This window comes from Brachionichthys hirsutus, unplaced genomic scaffold (genome assembly GCF_040956055.1).
Source record: "Brachionichthys hirsutus isolate HB-005 unplaced genomic scaffold, CSIRO-AGI_Bhir_v1 contig_853, whole genome shotgun sequence".
NCBI lineage: Eukaryota > Metazoa > Chordata > Actinopteri > Lophiiformes > Brachionichthyidae > Brachionichthys > Brachionichthys hirsutus.
In genome coordinates, this window is record NW_027180343.1 from 104,354 (window position 1) to 128,682 (window position 24,329).

Consider the following 24,329-nt stretch of genomic DNA (forward strand, 5'->3'; position numbering starts at 1 on the left):
CTGCTGGACCCTCACAATCTGATGCAACAGGGCCACATAGAAAATGAACCAGGAGAATGGAATCTTAGCAGGGAGGGAGAACCACAGGGTCACTGGTTTGACAAGGTAAATGTTTTGAATATGGACTGCAACTACATGCCGAAGCTAAACCATGAACCCATTGTGAGCAAGGCGATCTATATGCAGCATTTTCTCAGCCCTGAGTGTGTTTTTTTATGTTTTAGATGTACTCTATCAGAAGCCTGCCCGCTGTGTCTGACCGGGAGCAACGAGAGAAAGTTGGAGTGGAAGATATGACACAACTAGAGTACGTATTTAAAAGACCACACACACACACACACACGCCAGAGTTAACTTGTCAGAGAGAGACAGACAGGTTGTGCACTGTAAAATGTCTATAGAAACATTCACATTCAAGGCATGTCATCTTTTAGAAATGTATGTTTAAATCTTGTGGTCGAGGTGCTGGTGTCAATTTTTTGAAGACACATTTGCCTTAACTGTAGTATTGAATGAGAAAATGCTAAAACATGCCTAGTGCTTGATATTACGGAGAAATATTTGGGTTTAGAGCCGCGGCGGATACGAACATATAGGATGGGTTGTTTTTGGTGTATTTTCAACGATGCCAAAGGCATAAAATTTGATTTAACACAGCACAAACTTGCAAAAGTCATCTGAATAATAGAGAAAGTCTTCCTTTATTTCTCTTGTCTCTCTCTGTGTAGGGAGATGCATGAAGGGGCTGTTCTGCTGAACCTGAAAATGAGGTCTGATCGGGAGCTGATTTATGTGAGTGTTTGAGCAGCACACACATTTAACACATAAGCAGCTGCACAATGTCTTAAACCTGTGAATATAGTCAAATCAGGCTGTTTTGAGTTTTTTTGCATTGATTTCACAAACTTGTCTGTTTTTATCCAAACATTTATTTTTTGTTTTCTTGTCTCTACTCTCTACTTGTAATATACTTTTTTTCAGACATATATAGGCAGCATCTTGGTGTCTGTTAACCCTTATAAGATGCACAACATCTATGGGACAGACATGGTGCTGCTATACAAAGGTCGTGCTCTGGGAGAGAATGCTCCGTAAGTCATGTTAACGCTCAAACTCTCAGTCAAGGGAAAACAAGCAACACTACATTTATCTGAATCCTTGGACTTGGAAAATGATTACTAATAATCATCTTCTACTTTGAGTCTTTCTTTTTGGCTTAAATGTGATGAATTTGTTTCTTCCTCTTTCAGGCATTTGTTTGCCATCGCAAATGCTGCTTATTCCAAAATGATGGATGCCAAACACGACCAGGTCATAATAATCAGGTAAGAGGCTGCGTTTTTACAGAAGCTTTTCTAATCTTCAATCACCTTATATTTACCTGAATATCAGACATCAGTTTATAATCATGCAGGAGTCAAATTCACAAACATTTTCTGTTACAAGTCCACTCTTAGATACACTGACACCCACAATTATTGACTATAATTTATAGAACAGGAAATATAATTGAATATAAATGACCTGTATTTAATATAAATAATGATAATAAACACGCCTCTAGAGTTAGAGAGAAACAAATATTTTTCCCGTTTAATGACTATAAGGACTCTTCAAAGCTTTGCAGCGGTTTCACCTCCGCGAGGCTTCTTGGACTGTCAGGTTTTTCCAGATCTCCAGATGAGCTACTGTTTGTGAATTCATGAGTGTCTGTCTGTGGTTCTCTGGCCAGCCAACTTAAGACAGATGCATCCTGCACTCCTCCTGAGATGCGTGTGTCGCAGGCTCCTTACTGCCAAATCTTTTCTACAGACAAAGCTCACATACGCTCATTTACATCTAATGCTGATTTTAAAGGCATAGACACACGCTTGCACGATGTTGTGTGCTACTCATGAGAAATATCCAAATGACTGCACATGCACACATCTGGAAAGCCTCAGCCATGTTTGGAAGGAGACACCTGTAAGGAAAGCCCTGTCCAGTCTAGTCTGAGCCAGGATCAGATTGTCTTTCAGGGGTTTGTGTGTCCAAGTGAACGTGTGAGTCACTGAGTGCGGTAATGAGGCCTGGTGTACAATGACCAGTAATGGCCCAGGTTTTTTGTTTTTTTTTAGCTAACCAGACTGTGAGTTGAAACCTTAAACTGTGATGTGGTCAAGGTGCTGGTGTCTCTATATTAGGCTCTTGCACACACAAGTACACTTCTTCCCTCGCTGGCTAAGCTTACATAATAGTGGTGATTAGCGCTAAGCTGTTGGCAGCACAATGTGCGTGTCTGCTTAATGCAAAATGGCCAGCCTCACATCACACACCAGTGTGCCGGTAGAGCGTCTTTGTTGTGTCCTGTTTAGAATCATGTTGGTGGATGTTGTCTCTGTCCAGTGAGTTTGTGTGGATGTGTTTCAGTGGAGAGAGTGGATCTGGAAAAACAGAGGCCACCAAACTAGTCCTGCGTTACCTGGCAGCAATACATCACAGAAACAATATTGCTCAACAGGTATGCAGACATACATGCTCACACAAACAATTTGCTGCCGGCAGACTCACATGTTCCTGTTGGATGGAAGTACAACCAACACATTTTTGTGCATTTTTCTCCCATGTCTCTGTGACTGTCCGTGTCGTCGTGGACGCAGATTGAGGTAGTGGGGTTCCCTTTTATTTACATTTTACATCTCATCCTCACATATTTATGGCCACAAGAGTAGCGACTTTTGTGTGTTTTGCTGTGTGAAATTTGTTGTACTTTCTTGCTGTATTGTGGATTTTTCTTTATTCGCTTTTTAAAATCTGCTTAGAGTCTCTTTACCTGCGTGATTGGCCAGAATCTAAGTTACAGAGCAAGATACTTTCATCAATGTTTGTCACCCACTTGGAAATGTTTGTTGATTTCTTGCGTGTTTAAATCCCGGGCAGATACTTGAGGCAGCTCCTCTGCTGGAATCTTTTGGAAATGCCAAAACTGTGCGGAATGATAATTCTAGTCGCTTTGGAAAATACATCGAGGTCTTTCTGGAGGAGTGAGTATGAAATAAAGACATACAAGTTCCTGTTTCCATCTCATCTTTGTCATTTTTATTTATTATAAAGCACTTTTAAGCTGTGTTTTGCTGTCATTTATAATTTCCAATATAGATTTGCTTTTGTTATGTGTTTCTTCTCCCCTTTTATTTACTCTGTGTTCTCTCTCTCTCTCTCTCTCTCTACACCCAGTGGTGTGATCAGCGGTGCCATAACCTCTCAGTATCTATTGGAGAAGTCCCGTATCGTCTTCCAGGTGACACAGGCATACAAGATGACATGATGGCATGATGCTATATAAGTATGTTAAACTGCTGTTGCCTCTTTAGGCCAAAGATGAAAGGAACTACCACATTTTCTATGAGATGCTGGCAGGCCTTCCATCACTACAGAGACAGGCATTCTATCTGCAGGAGGCGGAGACCTACTATTACCTCAACCAGGTAGAGAGATATTCTACAGGAGCCTCTCCAGGACTGTCACGAGGAGATATAGATCACATGTTAAGGCGCCTGCTTTCTCCTTCTCGCTTCATAAAGGGAGGGAATTGTGGGATAACGGGAAAGAACGATGCAGAGGACTTCCTGCGTCTGCTTGCTTCAATGGAGATCCTTCACTTCACCCCTGAAGACCAGTCGGCCATCTTTAGAGTTCTTTCTTCCATACTGCACCTGGGCAACGTGTACTTTCAGAGACATGAGGTAGTGTTTCAAAATTATCCATCTTTATTTCTTTCTTCCTTCCTTTCGTGATATGTAATCAGAATGGAATTGTAGTCATAGCAGATTTTGTTTGATTTCCATGTTGCATTTCAGGCAGATGGCCAGGAGGTGGCGACAGTGGTGAGCGCTCAAGAGATCCGGGTGGTGGCAGAGCTGCTGCAAATCTCTCCAGAAGGTTTACAGAAAGCCATCACCTACAAAGTTACAGTCAGTATCAGACTGGGGAGTCTCTGCTTCATTACATTTGTGTATATTGGAAAAACTGATGCCAAGGTTCTTCTTCTTCTTTTTCTCTCTTCTTTTTCTGTCACACGACAGCTTTTCTACTCCTTTGCCATATTATTACTTAATGCATTGGTTGCCTCCCTTCCAGCTAATCTACCCTAATTGATTTCATACAATACCTCATGCCATCTCTACAGGAGACAATGAGGGAAAAGATCTACACGCCACTGACTGTGGAAAGTGCCGTTGATGCCAGGTGAGAGAAAATGACAGACCCAATGCACTGCATGAAAGTATATTCTTTTCCCTCCAGATATATTTGCTAATTAATACATTTATGAGAAGAAGGTAGCAGAGATTTGTAGCCATTTTTCAACTTCTTCTCATCTAAGTCTAAATGTGCATAGAATGGGTACTATAATCCTGAATATGTACCTACATTTACATAATCTATGTATTAATATACAGGTTTACATAATCTATGTAAATGTACTTTGTTATAATGCTTTGGTGAATTTCTGCAGACGAACCATATAAAGCAAATACAGATGATAAAAACACTTTTTACGTTGCCATAAAAAAGTTTTTTTGACAAGTTTGATTTAAGATTATTAATCTTACACACCTTTTCTATATTATATATATATGGCTCATCTCCATCCAATATTTCTTTCTTGTCTATTGCATTCATCTTTTTCCAGAGATGCTGTTGCCAAGATCCTGTACTCGCTACTCTTCCATTGGTTAACAGAGAGGATCAATACACAAGTGTATCCCTGCCAACACACCCTGTCCATCTCTATCCTGGATATTTATGGATTTGAAGTAATTGCATTTTCCTTGTGTGGTTCAGCAGGGAGACTCCAGAATGATTACTCCTTAGATATGTTTTGATGATGCATGAGAGAGCACCAGCAATCATCAACTGTAAAACGGTGTGTGTGCGTGTGTGTGTGTGTGTCCGTTTATCAATAGAATCTGGCTTTCAACAGCTTTGAGCAGCTTTGTATTAATTATGCAAACGAATACCTGCAGTTCTTCTTCAACCGGATCGTATTCAGGGAAGAACAGGTGAGTCGACACCTGTGGGGCCACGCAGGCCTCGTCCTCATGCATACATATATATTTTAAAAACAGCCTTCATTTTATGAATTCTAATATTAATACACAGGAATCCTGAAACTGTTGCGCGCTCTCTGCGAGGAGGTGGCAATAAATTCTAAAGGAGCGATTCATCAAACAAAGGGCAATTTTATAAGCTCTTGTATTGAGCTTATGCTGCGGAACATAAGAGGGAGTGAAGGCTGTAATTCTGTAATTATATTTTTGCATTCATAATTTGTGCCAAACAACTATAAACAGACCAATATTTGTAATCTTTGAGTTACTTACATACTTTATTCACACACAAATATATCTCATCAGTGAGTTGATGGATGATTTTAGTTCATTTAAAATGTACATGAACAAAAAATAACACGAAGGAAGTGTTGTCCAGGAAATTGCATTGATTTACTCCCCGCACAGGAGGAGTACAGCCGTGAACAGATCCCCTGGCAGGACATTCCATTCAGTGACAACCAGCCCTGCATTGACCTTATTGCTGCAAAGCCTCATGGGATTCTCAGAGTCCTGGATGACCAGAGCTGTTTCCCACAGGTAGGCAGGGAGAAACCTCAGGGATAACTCAGTATATTCACACACACTCGTTATACACAAAATACTTTATATTGTTGCACATACCACTTAGACTCTATGCTTTGTTGTCAGGCAACAGACCACAGTTTCCTCCAAAAGTGTCACTATCACCATGGCAACAATCCTCTGTATCTGAAGCCAAAGATGCCCCTCCCAGAGTTTGCCATCAAGCACTTTGCTGGCCGTGTCACCTACCAGGTATGCAGCCCCTTGTGCTTCTCCTTATTGTGAGTCTGATTATGTCCTGGTTGTTCTGCTTGCATCTCAGTGTAGCAACCATCGCTAACATACGTGTAGCTCGTGTGCATAAGGACAGTCTCAAAAAAAACATGCATGCATCACTGTTACATCTTGTTTAGACAAGAATAAGAATAAAAAACAAATTTGACATGAAGATAATGTTAAATGAAACTTTACGGCACCTTGGGGGATGCATAGCAAAATTAGATGTCATATTGTCAAGGCCTTGGTTCCCCTTATTATTAATCATAACTCATCCTGTCACTGCAATGGTGCAGGTTTACAAGTTCCTCGATAAGAACCACGACCAGGTCCGGCAGGATGTCCTGGGCCTGTTCATTCAGAGCAAGAACAAGGTAAGAGGAGATGCTGCGTCATCATGTGCCTGTACGTTCACAGTTATTCTAATGTCGACATAAATGACTCCTTGAGAATGTTCTGCATGTCTTCGCACGTGTGTCCAGATGGTGTCAAAACTCTTCGCAGTTCATGCAGAGGTCACGGGTCAGCAGAGAGGAGGTCACATGAGAAAGAGCAGCACAGTCACCAGGAGATACCAAGCGCCGACTGTCAGCAGCAAGTTCCAACAGTCACTGTTAGAGCTGGTGGAGAAGATGGAGAGGTTGAGCCAAAGACACGCCGAGTTCGACACGCTTAGAAACGTGTTGCACAATGCATCAAAAACAGGGATTCCTAAAGTAGCCATGCACATGTTTGACATATATTTTTCTTTTTCAGGTGTAACCCTTTTTTTGTTCGCTGCATCAAGCCAAATAATATGAAGGTAGAGACTATATCTCTATAATATCCTGCTGGAAATGACATCTGTTTTTTTTAACTGCATCCTTTATTTCTATCTGCATTTAGCAAGCCGGCGTGTTCGACGATGACCTTGTCAGTAGTCAGCTGAGACACTCGGGCATCCCGGAGACCATTCGGATCCGTAGGGAGGGATATCCGATCCGAATGCCGTTCTACGTTTTCCTGTTCAGGTCATTGTGCCCTCCATTCACTGGCATTGTTATATAGTCCAGGGATTTGAAAGCGTTGAGTAAATAAATGTTTTAGTTCTGAAGAAAGACCCAGACACACTGGGAGGAAATGTCTTCTTTTGAATGAGTAGATCACTGATAGTGGCGAATCATCATTTGATTCTGACTTGATTTTCACAATAAATGTTGGCAATTGTTTTTCCCAGAGTCGGCGCTAATACTATTCCATGAATATTATTCCCAGATATAAGTCCCTGGTGGGGATAAGGGAGCTTCCAACAGCAAATGGAGAGAACTGCGTCATTATGCTCAGTAAACTGTGTCGTCTCAGACCCGGAGCCCATCGTGTTGGAGTCACCAAGGTGAGGCTCTCCTCTCACTTTTTTCACTCTAACTCCATATCAGGAGTAAAAGCTTTGCTGGTGTTGACTGATAGTTCTTGTAGTAGACTGTACCTCCAAGCTTTCATTAATATTTTATTTTTTTTAAATGACACTCATGTAAATGGCAGCTTTTTCTGAAAGAGGATATCTACCAGCTGCTGGAATGTAAACGGGGGCGCACCCGTCACCTGGCTGCTCTCACCCTGCAGCGTTACACCCGCATGTTCTTTGTCCGGAAACGCTTCTTGGCCTTTCGCAAGAAGATCATCTGGCTGCAGGCGCAGTGCCGAGGCTTCCTCATGAGGTCGGCTTCTCCGCTACCGCTGGTTTCATAGCCATCAACTGATTTAGGAATTTACACCAAGAATAAAGACTGATTTAGATTACTGATGATATAGATATAGACATATTTATTATATTAAAAAAAGGCATTCACTTTTATCATCTTTTATTACTAGACAAATTAAGATAAATTACAGCACACTGTCTAACTTTGCTTTGGTATTTTATTATTATGGTACAATTTAGAAGCTGTATGTCATTTAATCAGTGGCATTGTCCTAAAAAACACATTTATATATTAGTCAAATGATTTATGATTACCTGATGCCAGATGTGAAAACTGAACTACATTGTGTTTGAAACAATAATGGACTTTTAGTAGCTGTTGGACTTTTATTCATAGTAATGTGAATGCTCTTGGTACTTTATCTGTCATACTGTCCTCCAGGAAGCGCTATGCGAAGATGAGGGAGAGTCTAGTTCGGTTCCGATCTCTTGTCCACATGTACGTCAACAGAAAACGATACATCAAGGTACACAAAGATCACATTCAATAGACAAATAAGTCACCTTTCGTGTCTAAATAATACATTCATCCTGACATAAATCACTGCTTGCACTGTACTTCAGAAACATGTGGCCGTTTTAAAGTGAATGTTGAAATACTTGGTGCGTGACTTCTGTGATCTGTTTGTAGATGAAGTTTGAAGCCCGGAGGAAAGCTGAGGAGGAGAAGAGGAGAAGAGAAATGGTAAAATGGATGTTTAGATTGAATTACAAAGGATTTACGAGTAAATCGGAAACCCGTCCCCAAAAGGAGTCCCCAAAAGGAATTCCACATTTCAAATAAATCATACTTAAAAAGAGATTTTTCAGGAGCTGACCAAGAGAGAGGTGGTGAATGTCACACACTTGGTGATCCCTGCGGAGCTGGGCGCGCTACTGCAGATAGCAGGAGGTTGGTAAATAATGCCTTTATTGTGAAGGCCGCATTGGTGTTTGCTAACATATTATACAAAAAAGCAAATGTTGTCTGGCTCCTCAAAACATTATCCCTCAGATCAGCTTCAACATGCATACGAGGAAGCAGCAGAGTATGCATTAATGAATATTTTGAAGTCGATTTCAGTTGCCAGTTTTTGTCAGGTTCATAGAGCTCCTCCTCTGTATGTGCGCTGGCTGACTTGTCCCTCCTGCTGCAGTGAGGAGGGAGCTACACTCAGACTGCCTGGCCCTGCTTCAAGCTCCTCATATCCAAGAGGAGGCCCAGCTCACTCTTCCTCTGGACATCAACGACTATCCCTTCTACCGCTATGCACAGAGCTACTTTAGGGTGAGATGTGTATCACTAGATTTCACCTCACAACAGCAGACCCTAATATGACATTTAATTATTTAAAACTCACCATCCATCAATTTTATGTATTTTTATATTGGGAGTTGGTTTGAGTGGAGCTAACAGGTCAACAGGGCTTGCTGAAAATAAGTGGTTTACATTATTTGAATAGTGGCAATGTGAGAAACCTGAACATTTTTGAGAGGATTATTTTTAAACATTTTGTTGCCATAGGAACCAAAGTTTGGGATGTTGATGGCCCCTCTGGAGTCATCGCTGACCTGTGTAGATGATGACCTAACAAGAGAAGCTCTCGAACTCTTCAACATGGTGAACGAACGTCTCCAAAAATTTAGAATTCATGTCTTGCTCTCACATTTTCTGAAAAGTAAGATATTTAGTGTTATTATTTTTAAAGATGTCAGGGTAATGAAATTAAATAATATATACATTATATCTATATAATTGTATAATTCTGTAATTGTATACATTTATATATATATATACGTGTACTTTATGGGCTGTGTTTTTACAATTTGTGCACACAGTTTACTAAATCACGTTTGCAGATTAAAATCTGTTTTCCTGGATTTGCAATCCACAAACATGGATTAGTAAACATACAGATTAGTTACAGATTATAAATTGAGTACGTGGCTTCGTAAGAAATAACACAGATTTCTGTAATGACTGCACATTTCTGCATAGTGACTTATTCATCACACTAAAACGGGAAATTTCTTTGTTCAACTGGTTCATCATTAAGGCCATTAGCCATCATGGATTTAGCTTCTTCTTTACTTTCAGGTGCTACGATTCATGGGGGACCCTCATCTGAACGGGGCACAGGAGAACATGTTTGGAAATTACATCATTCAAAGAGGCCTGGTATGTCCGGGCTTACGGGATGAGATTCTGGCTCAGGTTGTTAACCAGGTGTGGAGGAATCTGAATACTGACAATGCAGAGAGAGGCTGGCTGCTGCTGCTGGCAAGTGTCTGCAGCTTCTCCCCGTCGCCTAAGATGGACAAATATCTTCTAAAGTATGACATATTTTTTCATAAATATATTTGATATACCCAAATCTAAAGACCAAATACACTAATGGGCACGCAGATTGCTGTAGGTTTTTAAACAACGGGGACAAGGACTTGGAAATGACAGTGGCATCAGTTTTTAATGAAGATTACAGCTGTCCTTCCCTCTCCAGGTTTGTGTCTGACCACAGCCCTGCTGGCTGCCAGGCTTTGCTGCAACACAGGCTTATTCAAGCCAATCAGAAGAACCAGTTCTGCTCCGGCTCCCTTCCTGAGTCTGCACGGACCTATCCGCTGTCATTGTTAGAATGGACAGCCAATAGGAAGAAGGCTAACATGGTGCTGCATGTGCACTGTTTTGATGGTGAGAATCTTGGCTGTTTTAACATGACATCATGCATTAAACTTGGACTTTATTTTTAACAAATCCAATTTATATATTAGCTGCTTTTGATTTTTCACCATTTGATGCCACAAATCATGCTTTATTTTCAAACCAGCAAATAAAAAAATTGTTAACAATTTTTCCCACCTACAATTGAAATAGGCATTCCGACATTACATTTATTGATTTGATTTGATTTATATCACTCAATCATTGATTACTAATTTCTATTCTAGGGTGAGGAGATAGAGATGCATCAAGGAATAGTTTTATTTTAACATAATCACCTTTCTCTGTAGGAGGATCATTCCTGTGTCCAGTCCATTCCTGGACCAGTGGAGAGGATTTAGCAGGGAACATAATGCGCCACAGGTGCTGGCATCTCAAATTTAAATATGAAAAAGATTAAAAAAATCATTTATTCCTATAATTAGAGAAACTCTATATAGTTATATTCTGCAGTATGCAATGCTTTAATTCTAATATCAACAAGGTGCAGGCTGGTATTTGAAGTGTGTGGCCTGGCTTTCAGGGGAGTGGCCGACTGGTGGAGGGGGAGTTCAGTCCTGATGAAGGAGCATGGCCAGTGGGTAGAGTTAGCAGGTCATGACTATGTGATGGACATGATCGCAGACCTGGAACTTCCACCTGATTTCCCAAAGCAGAAGAGCTACTTCATCATCAGCACTGAAGATCCTGCTAGAGTCCGAGCCAATACGAGCATGTCAGTACACAAAACAAGTGTGTACAAATATGTGACGCGTTGAACTCATTTAATTCATATACTTTTGCTTTTCTAGTGCTTTGTTTGGTAGTGGCTTTGATTCAGATGAGGAGCTTCTTCCTGCCTTTCCTCTCAGTAGCAGCAGTAGACCAGCCTACAGTCTTCCTGACTCTGACGGTTACTACAGCCGTGGTACACACACACACACACACACACACACACACACACACACACTACAAACATATTGAAATACAAACATGTATTGCACATTTGCACGCATGTTGAACGCTGTTCTGCTGTGTCTAATAGAGTCTGATGCGTTCAGTGAGGGTCAGACTCAGAGGGGAATGGACCGCTACCTGGACAGTCTGTTTGACCCCGTGCTGACAGACGGCAGTGTCGTGAGTACTGACACTGATCACATCCTAACCATGCTGTTCTGTACATGCTACATTCCTACAATGTTATTGAAAACCTTCAATGATTCGTGTGTTTAATCATCAGCTTCACGGTTAAACATCTCCAGCAGGTGTCAGGACTGAATTTCCTTACCTTCCTGCTCTAGTGCATCCTGATGAATGAGTTGAGTTGAAATGTGTTGGTATAGCTGCAATTTAGTAAACAATATATTTCAGGTTTCTTCAGATACACATTTCAGATTTTTATCGAAAGAATCTTAAATTAAAGGATGTAATGAATGGCTCCATTAGGTTCTTCTGGGTGATTTTACAGTGCAAAAATGTTCTGATTCCAAGTTCTCAGATGAGACAGTTTGCTGTCTCTCTTTGTAAAAATGTACAATATTTTTTGCTAACTGAATGTCATTGGGCTGTGATATTTTAGTCCAATTAAATCTACAGACATGGCAGAAAAACATTTTGTTTTTCTCATAATTTCCTGACCCTTTATATGCTAATCAATCAATTTACAAAATTGACTGTAGCTCTGAAAAGCATAAAGCTGTGTCATGCTGCTCCTTCCCTCCACCTGATCTGCCATCCGAGTGTGAAACGAAGGTTGTGTTAATAGATGGATAGAACATGTGATCCACTGACTCTGTTTTTGGATGAATAGCGCAGACGGGATGGATGATTAGGTTACTGATTGGCCTACCGTATGTGACTGCACAGTAGGCAGCACACATGCACAGCTGTGTGTGGATGACTATCCCTTCAGCGACTTCAAAACAATGTAAAAAAGATAACGATAAAGCAAAATGTCCAAACATGCTGGATGGAATCAATTCTCAAATAATTATTTTAATCAAGGCTTGTGCTCTTTCTGGAGCATCTTCTCCAGTTTCTACGGTACTTCCTGTGGAGTATTCTGTTCCTGCAGCTCCGCTGACTCCCTCTCACACTAGATCCACTCCGCCTCTTATTTTCTCAGCCTCTCCTTATTCTACTCTTCATGCCTCTCTTAATCGCAACTTTCTAAACATCTACAACCATCCTTTTCCATCTGCTGAATCTCCTTTGACCGTCTCTGTGTGGCTAACAGGACATGGAAAAGACTGCAAGTTTTTCAGGACGGATGAAGGGAGGAGGAGGTATAGGTATCACAAGAGGAGACGGAGAGAGAAATTCATCTCCCAGTCGACCTTACCCTCCAGGAATACATCCCGGAGGTAAAAGACTGAAATGTATTTATCTTGTTAGATATGCCCAGTGTTAGTGCATTTTGTATTGTTTTATTTGTTTGACTGCACTTTGCTAGGCAACCAGTTGGTTTTTAGTCATTATTTTATTCTTTCTTTTTTTGGTGCATTTCTATTTTTTATATTTTGCCATTTCTTCCTTCGTCCTTGTACTGATTCTAACTCCTTTTCTCCCCTCACTGATATAAATAATACAGTTTGTACAAAATCCTCCATTCAGTAATTTCTCTCACCTTACCTTTTACTTTATCTGGTCAACAGCAAAATAAAAAACAACAACTAAAAACTAAACAATAATAATTACAAGAATTAATATTCTACCAAACAATATATACAGTACAAATGTTAACAACCCAACAGTTGGAGGCCTTTACTGTAAAATCTTTATAAACATGAGAAGAAAAAAATAAATAAATTACCGGCAAGTCCATGTTAAACAGAGAATGAGTCCTGGGATCAGCGCTTTCTTTAATCTGATCCTGCCACTGCATGTCTCAAGCTGTGCCAGTGCTTCCAGTAGCAGGAGGAATGATGCCGCCCATCCCAACCGTACCAACCCCGTCTCATCACCATCACCACCAACAGCAGCAACAGCAATCACCGCAGCAACAGCAATTCCACCAATACAATCATCCCTTACCACCCTGCCACCAGCAGACTTCTTCTACTTCCACCCCTGCCATGTCTGTAGCGCCCACACCATCACTCACTAGAGCCCCCGCTGCTGCCCCCGTGGATGCTAACGTTCCATCCCGTGTTGCTGGCGTCCCCAGTTTGCCAGGGGTAGCCACCCTCCCTGCCTCGGCAATGGTGCCAGGCTTTCCTGTGATGACAGGTGTGCCGGGCGACTTAGGTTTTTAGGATTTCCAGCATGTTTGGCCTGAACCGCGTGGGCATGGTAGATTTTGTTAAAGCCATATTTAACCCTATAAAGTTTGTTCATTGTTTTGCAGTGAACTTTGCGTGCTTTGTGTGCAGTTTTTCTTCAAAGAAATATTTTTTTACAGCATGGTGTTTTTTTTCTCTTCTTCTCTAGGGTCAGAACAGACTGCACTGACTCAACAGCAACAGGCCATCATCAACCAGCAAGCTATCATTCTGGTTTGTTACAGTCTTCTGAAAATCTCCGGTATTAATCCCAGCTAACTACACTGTTCGGCTGGCATTATGGTCAACTGAGTCCTGGAGATTTGGTCCAAGTGGGTAGCCCAAAATAGAAAAAAAATAAGATTGAAGCTTTTGTGTTGATTATTAAAGGGATATTTTGTCACTCAATCGACTGCTGATCACCATATATGATGATCAGTACCACGCATATTACTTTATGGTAAATTTGAAGCTGTAACCGGCAATCTTAGCTTTCCTATGGTCTAAGAATGAGATACCTCTCAAGTTCAGATGCACGTGAAGGCAGACAAGGGAATACTTTTGGCAATACATTGTATATATACTAATACTAATATTACACAGGAACATGTGTACATACAGTATACGGATAGATACGGGTGTGTGTGGTTTACAGGCCCAGCAGATGACCATGCAGGCTATTGCGATCCAGCAGCAGATGCTGTCTTCCTTCCCTCCTACTGCCCCGGCCCCTCAGTCACCACCGTTGCAGCATCATTACACACCCAGTGCTGTGAGTAAACACACACACACACAGTGCTGTGACAAAATTGTCAAACCCATATTGTTAACACGTCCTAAATTTCTTTCTGCAGACCAGACAAGAGACTGAGCAGTCACCAGACAAGCCTGCTGCTGTTCGTCAAAAAACAAGTATGTCATAGGGTACACCCCGAATACTGGCAACGCCTCTGCCCATAGCAAGCTGGGATTGGCTCCAGCAACTTCCCGACCCGCAGAGCGGAAAAGCAGTAGAAAATGAATGAATGAATCAATATATAGGCAGGCAGAAAGAAAACCAAACAGCTGCAATAAAGAATCACATAGCTGCTCTAAAAGAAAGGTGACTTTCCAGGTATGACACGTGGCCCCCCTCCTGAGGACATGGTCCGGTCTAGTCCATCGAACACTGAACGTATGGATCCCAGTCACAACATCAAAGACATCATCAAGCAGCACCAGCCTGCCGGCACAGCATCTGCTGGCATTCCTGCACAAAGGCAACCCGCCCATCATTTCCTAATCTAAATATCTGGATATAACATATAAAACATCTGTCTACTCATTTGCCTCTTATGCGCTCTTTGTGTTTGCGTGTGTGTGTGTGTGTTGGTGTGTGTCTGTAGGAAAGGTGATGGGAAGATGTTTGCAAAGAAGCCAGACCCACATGAGGAAGCTATGGAGATCCTTAAAGAGCAGATGGAAAACCCACCACAACCGGTACTCCAACTCACACAGACACACGCATGCACGCACGCACACGCACGCACACACACACGCACACACGCACATACGCACACACGTAAAATAACATATGCTCATTTTTATGCTTCAGAGTCAAAAGAAGCGTCAACCTTCCCAACATAAGGAAACTGGAGGACATAAGATGCCCATAAAGTTTCACCCTGCAGCCACAGCTGCCTCCGACAAGCCTGCGCCTCCAGCAGGTGAATTGCTCACAAGATAAGGGACATTAATCCTCAACAATAAACACCAGATAGCATATAGTTCTTTATGATCTCATGCATGGTAGTGAACTAGCTTTTTGGCCATTTATTTTTACAATTATGCATTATGTTTTCTAGTTTCATGTGCAAAGAATCTAATAAATGTCAAAAACCCTTCTCTAGTCAATCCTGTCCCAAAGAGGGGACTCACCAGTATGACGTTGTTCTTCAGAACTCAAACAATATTGTTTCACGGGATTTGCATGTGTGTGCGTATTTCCAGTCTCCAGAGAGTTACCAGAGGAGGAGGAAATGATTCAGACTAAACTCCACAGCAGGACCAGTGATGAATATTACACTTATTCCAACGTGCCCTGGAAGCTTTACATGAGGAAAGAGGTTCATTTCAGAAAACATGGACACATGAAAAAGAATGATTTATTAAATATTAGTTTAACTGACAACAAATGATACACCATCTACTTATTAATATTCTTTCATATAATATTACCAATATATATGGATCTTTGTCTGTATGCAGGTTTTCTATCCTAAAGAGACCTTCAACAATCCATTCGTTCTGGATCTGCTTTTCAGACAGGTTCATTATGCATTTTTAACATATTTGTTTCTCGTGCTATTATTTGAATTAATTCACGAAATTTTCGAATAGGATTGCGCTTTTCATCACAGTATCCTAATTCTGATAGTTAGCATATCAAGTGTTGCCTGTAGGCTTATGATCTTAGCTTTTGCTCTCATGATAATATTTATTCACAGCAAGAATAATTTATCCTGAAATAATTCCATGAATCATTCCTGAATATGTTTTGCAGGTTGTACACGATACCCTTTCTGAGGCCTGCATCCGTATAACCCAAGAGGAGAGACAGAAGATGAAAGCCTTATTCTGTAAAAGAAATACATAAATCGATTTAAACACTTTACAATTAAGTTTTACACACGTAAATGTCTTTCTTTGTACAGTGGAACCTTGGTTCTAGAACATAATTTGTTCCGTATTACTGTTTGAAAACAGCTTTGTTCGAAAACCAAAACTATATTTCCCATGAGAAATAAAGGAAACTAGATTAATCCGTTCCTTCGCACCAGATAAATGCCCATTTACATGCCTACATGTAAATGGGCGTGTCTTTGGTTCGCCTCGGCTCTTCTCGTGTGTTCGACTTCCGAGGCATTTTAAACTCCATTTTTTTTTGTTCAAAACCCGAGTTGTTAAAGAACCGAATCGTTCAAGAACCGAGTCGTTTGAGAACCGAGATTCCACTGTACTTTCTTTTGACAGCTGTGAACAAAGTGGATCAGGTTTCAGGAATGCATGACGACAATTTGAAGAAGGAAGTGGTTTCTGTGGCCCGAGACCTGTGGGAAATTTACTTTTCACGCCTGTTCCCAGCCTCTGTGAGTTCTCGCCCTTTATGCTAGCTCAAGTGATATGTGCATATTAAACCTGTGTTAACCAAACATGTGTTTGTGTGTCTGTCTGTGCTCCAGGGCAGTGTGGGGACAGGAGTGCAGGTGCTATCTGTGTCTCACAAAGGCATCAAGCTGCTAAAGATGGTGAGAAGCAGCTCTACTGCCTCAGACTACTTCAGAGTGCTGAGGCCTTACAGGTTAGAATGGGAAATCACCCATAGGTAATCAATATTTCCACATTCCACATTCAAGGAAGTGACATTGGGCTCTTGTTAGACTTCAAATATTACAAGTAAAGTCAGTCCAGTGACCTTTTGCAACATTCTTCATCACACTCTCTGCTCTGTCTTGACCAATGTGTCTTTCTGCACATCACTTCCTCTGCAGCTACTCGGACATCCTGTTTGTCTCAATACCATCTAAGAACATGCTGGAGTTCAACCTGAGCAACGAGAAGCTGATCCTGTTTTCCGCCAAGGCCTCGCAAGTCAAACACATGATCGACTACTTCCTCACAGAACTTAAGAAGGTCAGGGGTCATGTGTGAGGAACTCGTTGGTGTGTGTATGAGCTAGAAATGAGAGTGAGACTCGAAAGGCCTTAGAAAATACAATTTGTCACTACACCATACATTCTGAGATTTATTGTCTATAAAATCGGTTGTTTAATACGACATTTTCTGTCTTATTTTGTACATTAACCAACTTTTTTCACCTGATGAGCCACACTGATATTCATTGTTGTGTTTTGATGATGCATTCAACCCCCCCCCCCCCCCTCTGTCTCAGGACTCGGACTATGTGGTGGCAGTGAGGAATTACATTACTGATGACAGGACTCTGCTCAACTTCCACAAAGGAGACATCATCAGACTGCAGCACATGGATGGCCTAGAAGCTGGTGAGATGCAAAAACACATAAAATACACAATGCATCCATAACTGGCGCAGTGATACCTGCCTCTGTGAGTCACGTGCAATATGTTTGTGAACTTTTGTGCATCACGATGTACATGGATGATTGTGTGAGTGTGTGTGTGTTCAGGCAAAAATTACGGCTGCATCGTGAAGAAGAAAGTCGTGCTTCTGGAGGAACTAAAGAGAGAAACTCCTGAGTTTGGTGGGTTCAGCAATTGTGTTACTACTTGGTGGGATCTGTTGTGTGTCAGACTGAGTGTCTGTGTGGTTGCTTTCCTGTTTGTTTTTTCATTTCTAAGATCCTTAACATCAGCATTCCTCACTCTTTGTGGAGAACTAAGAACTAACTAAAAACTCTCAACTTGATTCATACGTTTTTGAGTTTTATCCTCTTAATTGGACTCAAAAAAACAAAGATTTGAAACCATCATCTTTAGCTTTTACTGTTCTTTGCATGTGAGAGTTCAGGGTTTCTTTGTATTATTTGATTGGTTTCTGTTTTTGCATATAAACCTCTTGCTGAATATTGTCTGCGTCTTTGTGTGTAGGCTTTCGGTTTGGGGCTGTTTATGGAAAATCAGGAGTGTTCCCCACTGAGTATGTCCGTCCGGTGGCTGCCCCAGACTTCCTGGTTCTCCCTCCTGACCGTATGGAGCCTCGAGACAGACAGGGACAAGTGGCTGCATCTGCTGCGGTTGCTGTGGCGATGGGCTCGGCTGTAGCTGCCCATGAGCTTGACATCTCTACAGAGGTGCAAAGCTGGAAGTTGATTAATTAATAGTGTTACAGCTGCATTTTTCTAAAATATATAAATGTCTCATCATAGAAAAATAATATTTATTTTATGCTTCATGTAAGTGCTACTATTTCTGGGTTTTTTCTGTTGCGACTGTGTGTGTGTGTGTGTGTGTGTGCATCAGGTAGTGAATGAGATGTATGGTGACAGTGTGAGCATCGAGCTGGACGAACTGACTCTGCACAGCGGCCAGTACCACATGGCCGAGTTTACCAAGAAGTACTTTAGGGAGGCACAGAGGAACAGAAGGTCAAATGCACAACACAAGGCCGAATTAAAGCAGGCATGTCCTCACTTTTAGAGTCCACAGCTCACATTGGTCGTTGCTGTAATCCCCCCCCACAGTAATCAGAAGACCAAAAAGGGAAAGGAGAACAAGGACCCTTTTGATATCATCAAATTCTCTAAGGTAAAACGTTTTGTCCTTGTTTAACGTTGGAATGCGATTTGAATTTAAAAAATATATATATTCTCTTACATTCTCATGAACTGTGTTGTACTGCTCTTACACAATCACAAATCTTGGTTTTGTGCCACCAGTCTCCAATCCAGGAGTCGCTGATAGACTTCTCGGACAGTGGGATGAACAGAGTGGCTGCTGACATCTTCTTAGGTGAGGAAAGGGTAAGAAGAAGAGTGATAAATACAGATAAAAGATTGAAGAGGAAGATGAAGAAGTACCCAGTGGCTACAGATGTCATTACTCTAAACAAATAGCCTACTGTTGTAGAAAATTGGCAGGCCTCCAGATGCTTTATCATTACTTTTAGATAATTTGTGGTGTTCTATGTTTTTTTCCAGCTATAATGAAATTCATGGGAGACTTTCCATTGAAGGGTCAGACAGAGCAGGGTCTGGTCACCACTATACTGAAGGTATGCACACACACACACACACACACACTAGATTGACTTAAATCTGATGTAATACATTTCCATTGTAAAGAAACCTTTTTTTTTATCAAACTTTTTTGTTTTTGGAATGTGCTCATTGATGTAGTTAAGTGGTGATCATGGCCTGATGAGGGATGAAACCTACTGCCAGGTGATGAAGCAAGTTACGGCCAACACCAGCTCCAAACCGTAAGACTCCTGTGCAATTCATGTCAGCTGCTGACTTTGGGTTTGACGCTATTGGTGCGACTTATTCTGTGGGCATCTGCTTGCGTAGGGACAGTTGTCAGAGAGGATGGAGGCTCTTCTATATCATGACGGCTTTCCACCGCTGCTCAGATGTCATGAAGCCATTTTTGCTGAAGTTTCTTCAGGATGCCGGTGACAATCCCGGGATGCAATATCAAGGTAAACTATTAACAAACAAGCTGGAGTGCTCTACCCATGACTACCAGTCTGAGGGCGTTTGTCGATACTGTTGATCGGCCGCTGCTCTTAACTTGCAGGTATTACCAAGGCATGTGAGCAAAATCTGAGGAGGACGTTTCAATACGGCGGACGCATACAGCATCCCAACAACATGGAACTCAAAGCTATGCTGGTTAGTCTCACCCATGTAGTCTTTATATGGCTTATGCACAGCTTGGAACGTTAAAATAGGCAGACCAAAAAGGAAACCATAAGATGAATGACTAAAGCCCATATTTAAAAGTGCTGCAGGAAATTCCAGAACCTATTTTTCCCCACAGGCTGGGCGGAGCTCCAAGAGACAACTTTTCTTACTGCCAGGTGGGATCGAAAGACACCTGAAAATCAAGACGTGCTCTGTGAGTCAATCTCTCACACAAATGTGCACAAACACAATACTAGAACTGGAATATATATATTATATATACAGTAAATACTTCCTGTTACCAAACCCCTTCTGAAACCAAACGCTCGATCAACAATGAACTCTGATTATGTCCTCGATTGAGCTGTAGCTATGGATGGATGGATGGATCATGGATATGTGTGCGCACACACACACCAAAAATAAAGCAACGTTTGGTTGTCATGCAAAGGTGTTCTTTATCTCAGGTTGCACTGGACGTCATCGAGGAACTTTGCTATGAGATGGGACTGCATAGGGCGGAGGCGTTGGATGAATATGCAGTTTTTTTGGTGACGCACAAAGGTAATGGGGATTTAGCTTTTCACACTGAAGAACATCCATGTAAGCACTCTTGACCAATTCACTAAAGGTAAACGGGTAGTAACCGAACTGTGTGTCCGCACAGGTCAGAATGTGCGCCCCTTGAACAAGCGGGAGTACATCCTGGACATTGCGACAGAGGCAGAGCCGGTGGACACAAATTACAGTCTGTGGTTTAGGAGAGTCATGTGGAGTCTGGCTCTCAAACTTGACAATGAACTCTATGTCACCATGCACTATAATCAGGTAGACATGAATAACTTACAACTGGTTAATGTTCTATTTCTGAGTAAAATTTCTGTATATGTGGCTAGCTTTACAGCAATTTCTAAGGACATACAGAAGATGATATTTCTAAATTTCTATTATAGAACTGCAGCTTTTCTTCTCTGGAGGGTAGAGCAGATCCATGTTGTAACCTTAGTTGTCTTAATGAGGCATTTGTGTGACATGATGACATCAGACTCTTCAACTAATATTTTTTCTAGAGATGATATCCACCAAAACATGCAAACAGTCCAATAACCTGCAGGCAGATGCAAAATCCAGAAAGAGGGTGAGGTCAAAACTTGGAAAAATCTTCCCTATTAGGGATAGGCTGCAAGCATTGCACACAAGGGTTAGGGAGCACATGCACAAATAAAACAGGAGGCAATTATTGTGAGACAGGGGTGATAACCGGGATGCAATCACAATGGAGGATAGGAAGAGTGAAATGAGAGGAAAATCAAGAAAGAGACAAAACTGGAAATACATTATAATTTTAAAAACTAAAATAGTTTGTCAAATTATAATGTATTTCCAACTTTAACTAACTAGTTTGGTGAGTTATGTCAGAAAATATGTCAAGATTTTTGAATTTATCTGACATATAAAGGGCCTACAGTAAAATAAGTAACAGTCCTCACTATGTGTCTGTGCTGAAGGTGTTGCCAGATTACCTGAAGGCCCTGCTGAGTGTGGTTCCTCAGGGTAAAGTCAGTGAGCAGCATCTGCAGCAGATCGCCAGACTGGCTGCCCTGCAGCATCGTGCCAAGGACACCATCTACTTGCCGACTCTGTAAATATATACAGAGAATTACACTACATATGCAGCATTCAGCTGCAAGGGTTCCATTGTATATATTGCAGTACCGTCAATAAATGTATAGAAACAAATAACTGCAGCCTCTCAGGCATCACTGGTTTGTTTTGTGCCTGTGTATGTATTTTAGTCATGAGGTGCAGGAGTGTGTCCCCCCACCGTTCTACGGCAAACAGGGTTCCCAGCCATGGCTGAACATGACAACTCAACACATGCAGCAGGTTCAGCCCTTAAATCCACACCAGGCCTGTGCACAATTTCTAGGTAAAACTCTGTGAATCTGTGTGTGTGTGTGCGTAATTCGGTTCTAAATAATTGTTTTCAGAGTTAGTAGCAAGCCAGAAAGGTTGTTCATAGAAATGTGTATGGGCCAGTCATGAGGACAATAAAGTTAAGAGGACAATAATTGTTTGATGCTGCACTGTCATGCACATGTAAGTACCTTTTGTTAAGGTAACTGACTTTTAGTTTAAATTTATTTCCACGTTTAAAGTAACCTCTTGATGTGTTTTTACTCAGGTCTTGTCAGTGCCTTCCCCATGTTTGGCTCTTCGTTCTTCTACATCCAGAGCTGTAACTCTGCTCCCATCCAGGCCCCTTGCATCCTGGCTGTGAATCTAAATGGGCTGCACTTCCTACACAAGGACACTCACGTATGTTACAGACATACAAAAAGGCACCCGCTCACACATATCCAAATCATTTCATCTTACATGCATCACATTCCAGGAAAAATGGTCAGTCTGGGCAGGCAGCTAAATGGGCAACATTATGCATTAAAAGCAATACTTGTTCTTATTATCCCCTATGAGGAGCGAAGGAGAGCAAAGGGGCTTATGGGAAACGGTTCTGATCATCCTTTGTTTTTGGACCATAATATATATTATAACATTTTGTTGATAACACAAGCAAGTACTGAAGTTGTGCTTTTAGATATTTCTGCATTTCCATGGTTACATGTTGGAATTTTCCTCATTCTGATGGTTTGTTAGAAAATTTCATATACTATTCTGTATTTATATATTTTTTTTGCAATGCTGTGGTGCCTGCGTATAATTAGGAACTTTAATGTTTGAATAGTTTTTTTAATTTCCATGGTTACATATTGAATTAAGAGATGCTTGTCTTAGATGGAGATTTCTGGGGAAAGCCCTTTTATTTACCCCAAAACTTCTCACACTAATATTTAAAAAACAAAGAAATTGGCTCCCTCTGCTGGTTTTATGTTTACTGCTCCAACAGGTCTATTTATTCATATATATATATAAATACATTGAAATGGTTGAGGAAATAAAACAATTATACATATAGTAATTACATTGTAATATCTGTGTATAGCTGTCTTTTGAACTATGTTGGGCTTCTTGACACGTGTGGCTTGCCATACATTCATGTGTCTCTATTAGGAGGTCATGGTACGTTGCCCCCTGAAGGAGATTCAGTCAACTCGCACCCAGAGACCAACTTCAGGCTCTAGCTATCCATATGTGGAGATTGTGGTAGGAGATCTGGTCAACCAACGCATCACACAGCTACAGCTGGAGCAGGTGTGTGTGTGAGTTAGAGATAGAGTGAAAAAGAGAGAGTGAGGGATGCACACACATATTGTTAATATCAGAATATTTTAATGCAATGCTTCCTTTGAAATTTTACTCATTGTGTATTTGTGTGTTTTGTAGGGCTTGGAGCTGTGCCGAGTCATTGCAATGCACATGGAGAACATGCTGTCAGTCAGAGAAAAGAGACTCACTTTGCCACCCAGTGAAATCACCTTGCTATAGCAAACATTCACACACAGAAATAACACTTTATGCCTCATAGCTGTACTGTATCTACCTCTGTATTAAAAATATAATATTTTCTAAGTAGAAATATTTCTGTCAAGTAATTAATATACTGATGATGAAGTCATATACAGTTCACACACACGATGACTTTTCCATTCGGTAAGTCAGTAGACCTGTACTTTGTACACGATTAAACACAAATGTAATTCTAAACTTAATATATACATGTGTCTAAAATGCAAAGTAAAGAATGTCTCAGATTTGGATATTTGTTAATGCTACAAAATACAATCGTTAATATTATCTTCCCTGTCATGAATTTAAGGAACAGTGGCACTATCTTTAGGAGAAACACATTCTCGGATCAAAGACACTGGCCACATCAGTGAGCAATTTGCACTAATTGAAATGATGATCATGATTTATATATATTTTGTAAATTAATGTTGTACACAATTCATGGATGTGGTAAATGTGCATTAAAGTTTGCAGCAAAAAAGATTGTGTGAATTTGTTTATTAAAGAACTGAACACAAACAAAAACATACTTATAAAAATATCTTAAACAGCAATACATTTAAATGTATAAATAAAACATAAAACGTGCATTCCGGCGCATTCTTTGCTACAAACCAAGCATCTCTCTCTCTCTCTCTCTCTCTCTCTCTCCCCGGCTGTGTGGGCGTTCCTGGGTGGTTGCTCGCAGATTTCCATTGGCTGAGCGACGTCTAGGTCCGTGTGAACCGGGAAGAGGCGGGGTCTGCGGTCAAACCCAGCGCGACCCAAACAGCACCGGGAGGGAGAGAGAGGGAGAGCCGCAACCTGCAGCAGCGGTAGCGTCGCAGCCCCGCGTTCAGCCTGCATGGGCTAGTTGAATAGCTAGCTTAGCACCGTCCGACTGCACCGCACCGCACCGCACCGTCCCCGTCCCCACACCCCACC

General features: G+C 41.3%; 1 protein-coding gene across 1 annotated transcript; it reads left to right on the forward strand.

The window, feature by feature from the left end:
- Positions 1-224: 224 nt before the first annotated feature.
- On the forward strand, positions 225-23,381 carry LOC137913759 (unconventional myosin-XV-like). The gene is made up of 64 exons (XM_068757392.1): positions 225-307; positions 729-792; positions 982-1,091; positions 1,251-1,325; positions 2,410-2,500; positions 2,640-2,645; positions 2,920-3,023; positions 3,217-3,280; positions 3,354-3,467; positions 3,564-3,725; positions 3,840-3,953; positions 4,169-4,227; positions 4,673-4,796; positions 4,947-5,042; positions 5,499-5,630; positions 5,742-5,867; positions 6,188-6,265; positions 6,374-6,531; positions 6,648-6,693; positions 6,777-6,901; positions 7,146-7,263; positions 7,413-7,588; positions 8,015-8,099; positions 8,264-8,317; positions 8,443-8,524; positions 8,769-8,899; positions 9,137-9,232; positions 9,710-9,945; positions 10,113-10,303; positions 10,624-10,696; positions 10,857-11,048; positions 11,125-11,240; positions 11,358-11,449; positions 12,549-12,675; positions 13,742-13,806; positions 14,228-14,344; positions 14,427-14,484; positions 14,687-14,831; positions 14,958-15,051; positions 15,167-15,278; positions 15,562-15,677; positions 15,820-15,879; positions 16,115-16,190; positions 16,585-16,700; positions 16,794-16,912; positions 17,103-17,244; positions 17,504-17,615; positions 17,760-17,834; positions 18,181-18,383; positions 18,553-18,677; positions 18,774-18,837; positions 18,969-19,041; positions 19,230-19,303; positions 19,428-19,510; positions 19,599-19,729; positions 19,828-19,922; positions 20,071-20,148; positions 20,402-20,498; positions 20,602-20,762; positions 21,443-21,576; positions 21,731-21,864; positions 22,120-22,253; positions 23,007-23,147; positions 23,280-23,381. The coding sequence occupies exons 1-64, from the start codon at positions 225-227 to the stop codon at positions 23,379-23,381; spliced, it is 6,936 nt and encodes a 2,311-aa protein (XP_068613493.1).
- The last annotated feature ends 948 nt before the right edge of the window (positions 23,382-24,329 follow it).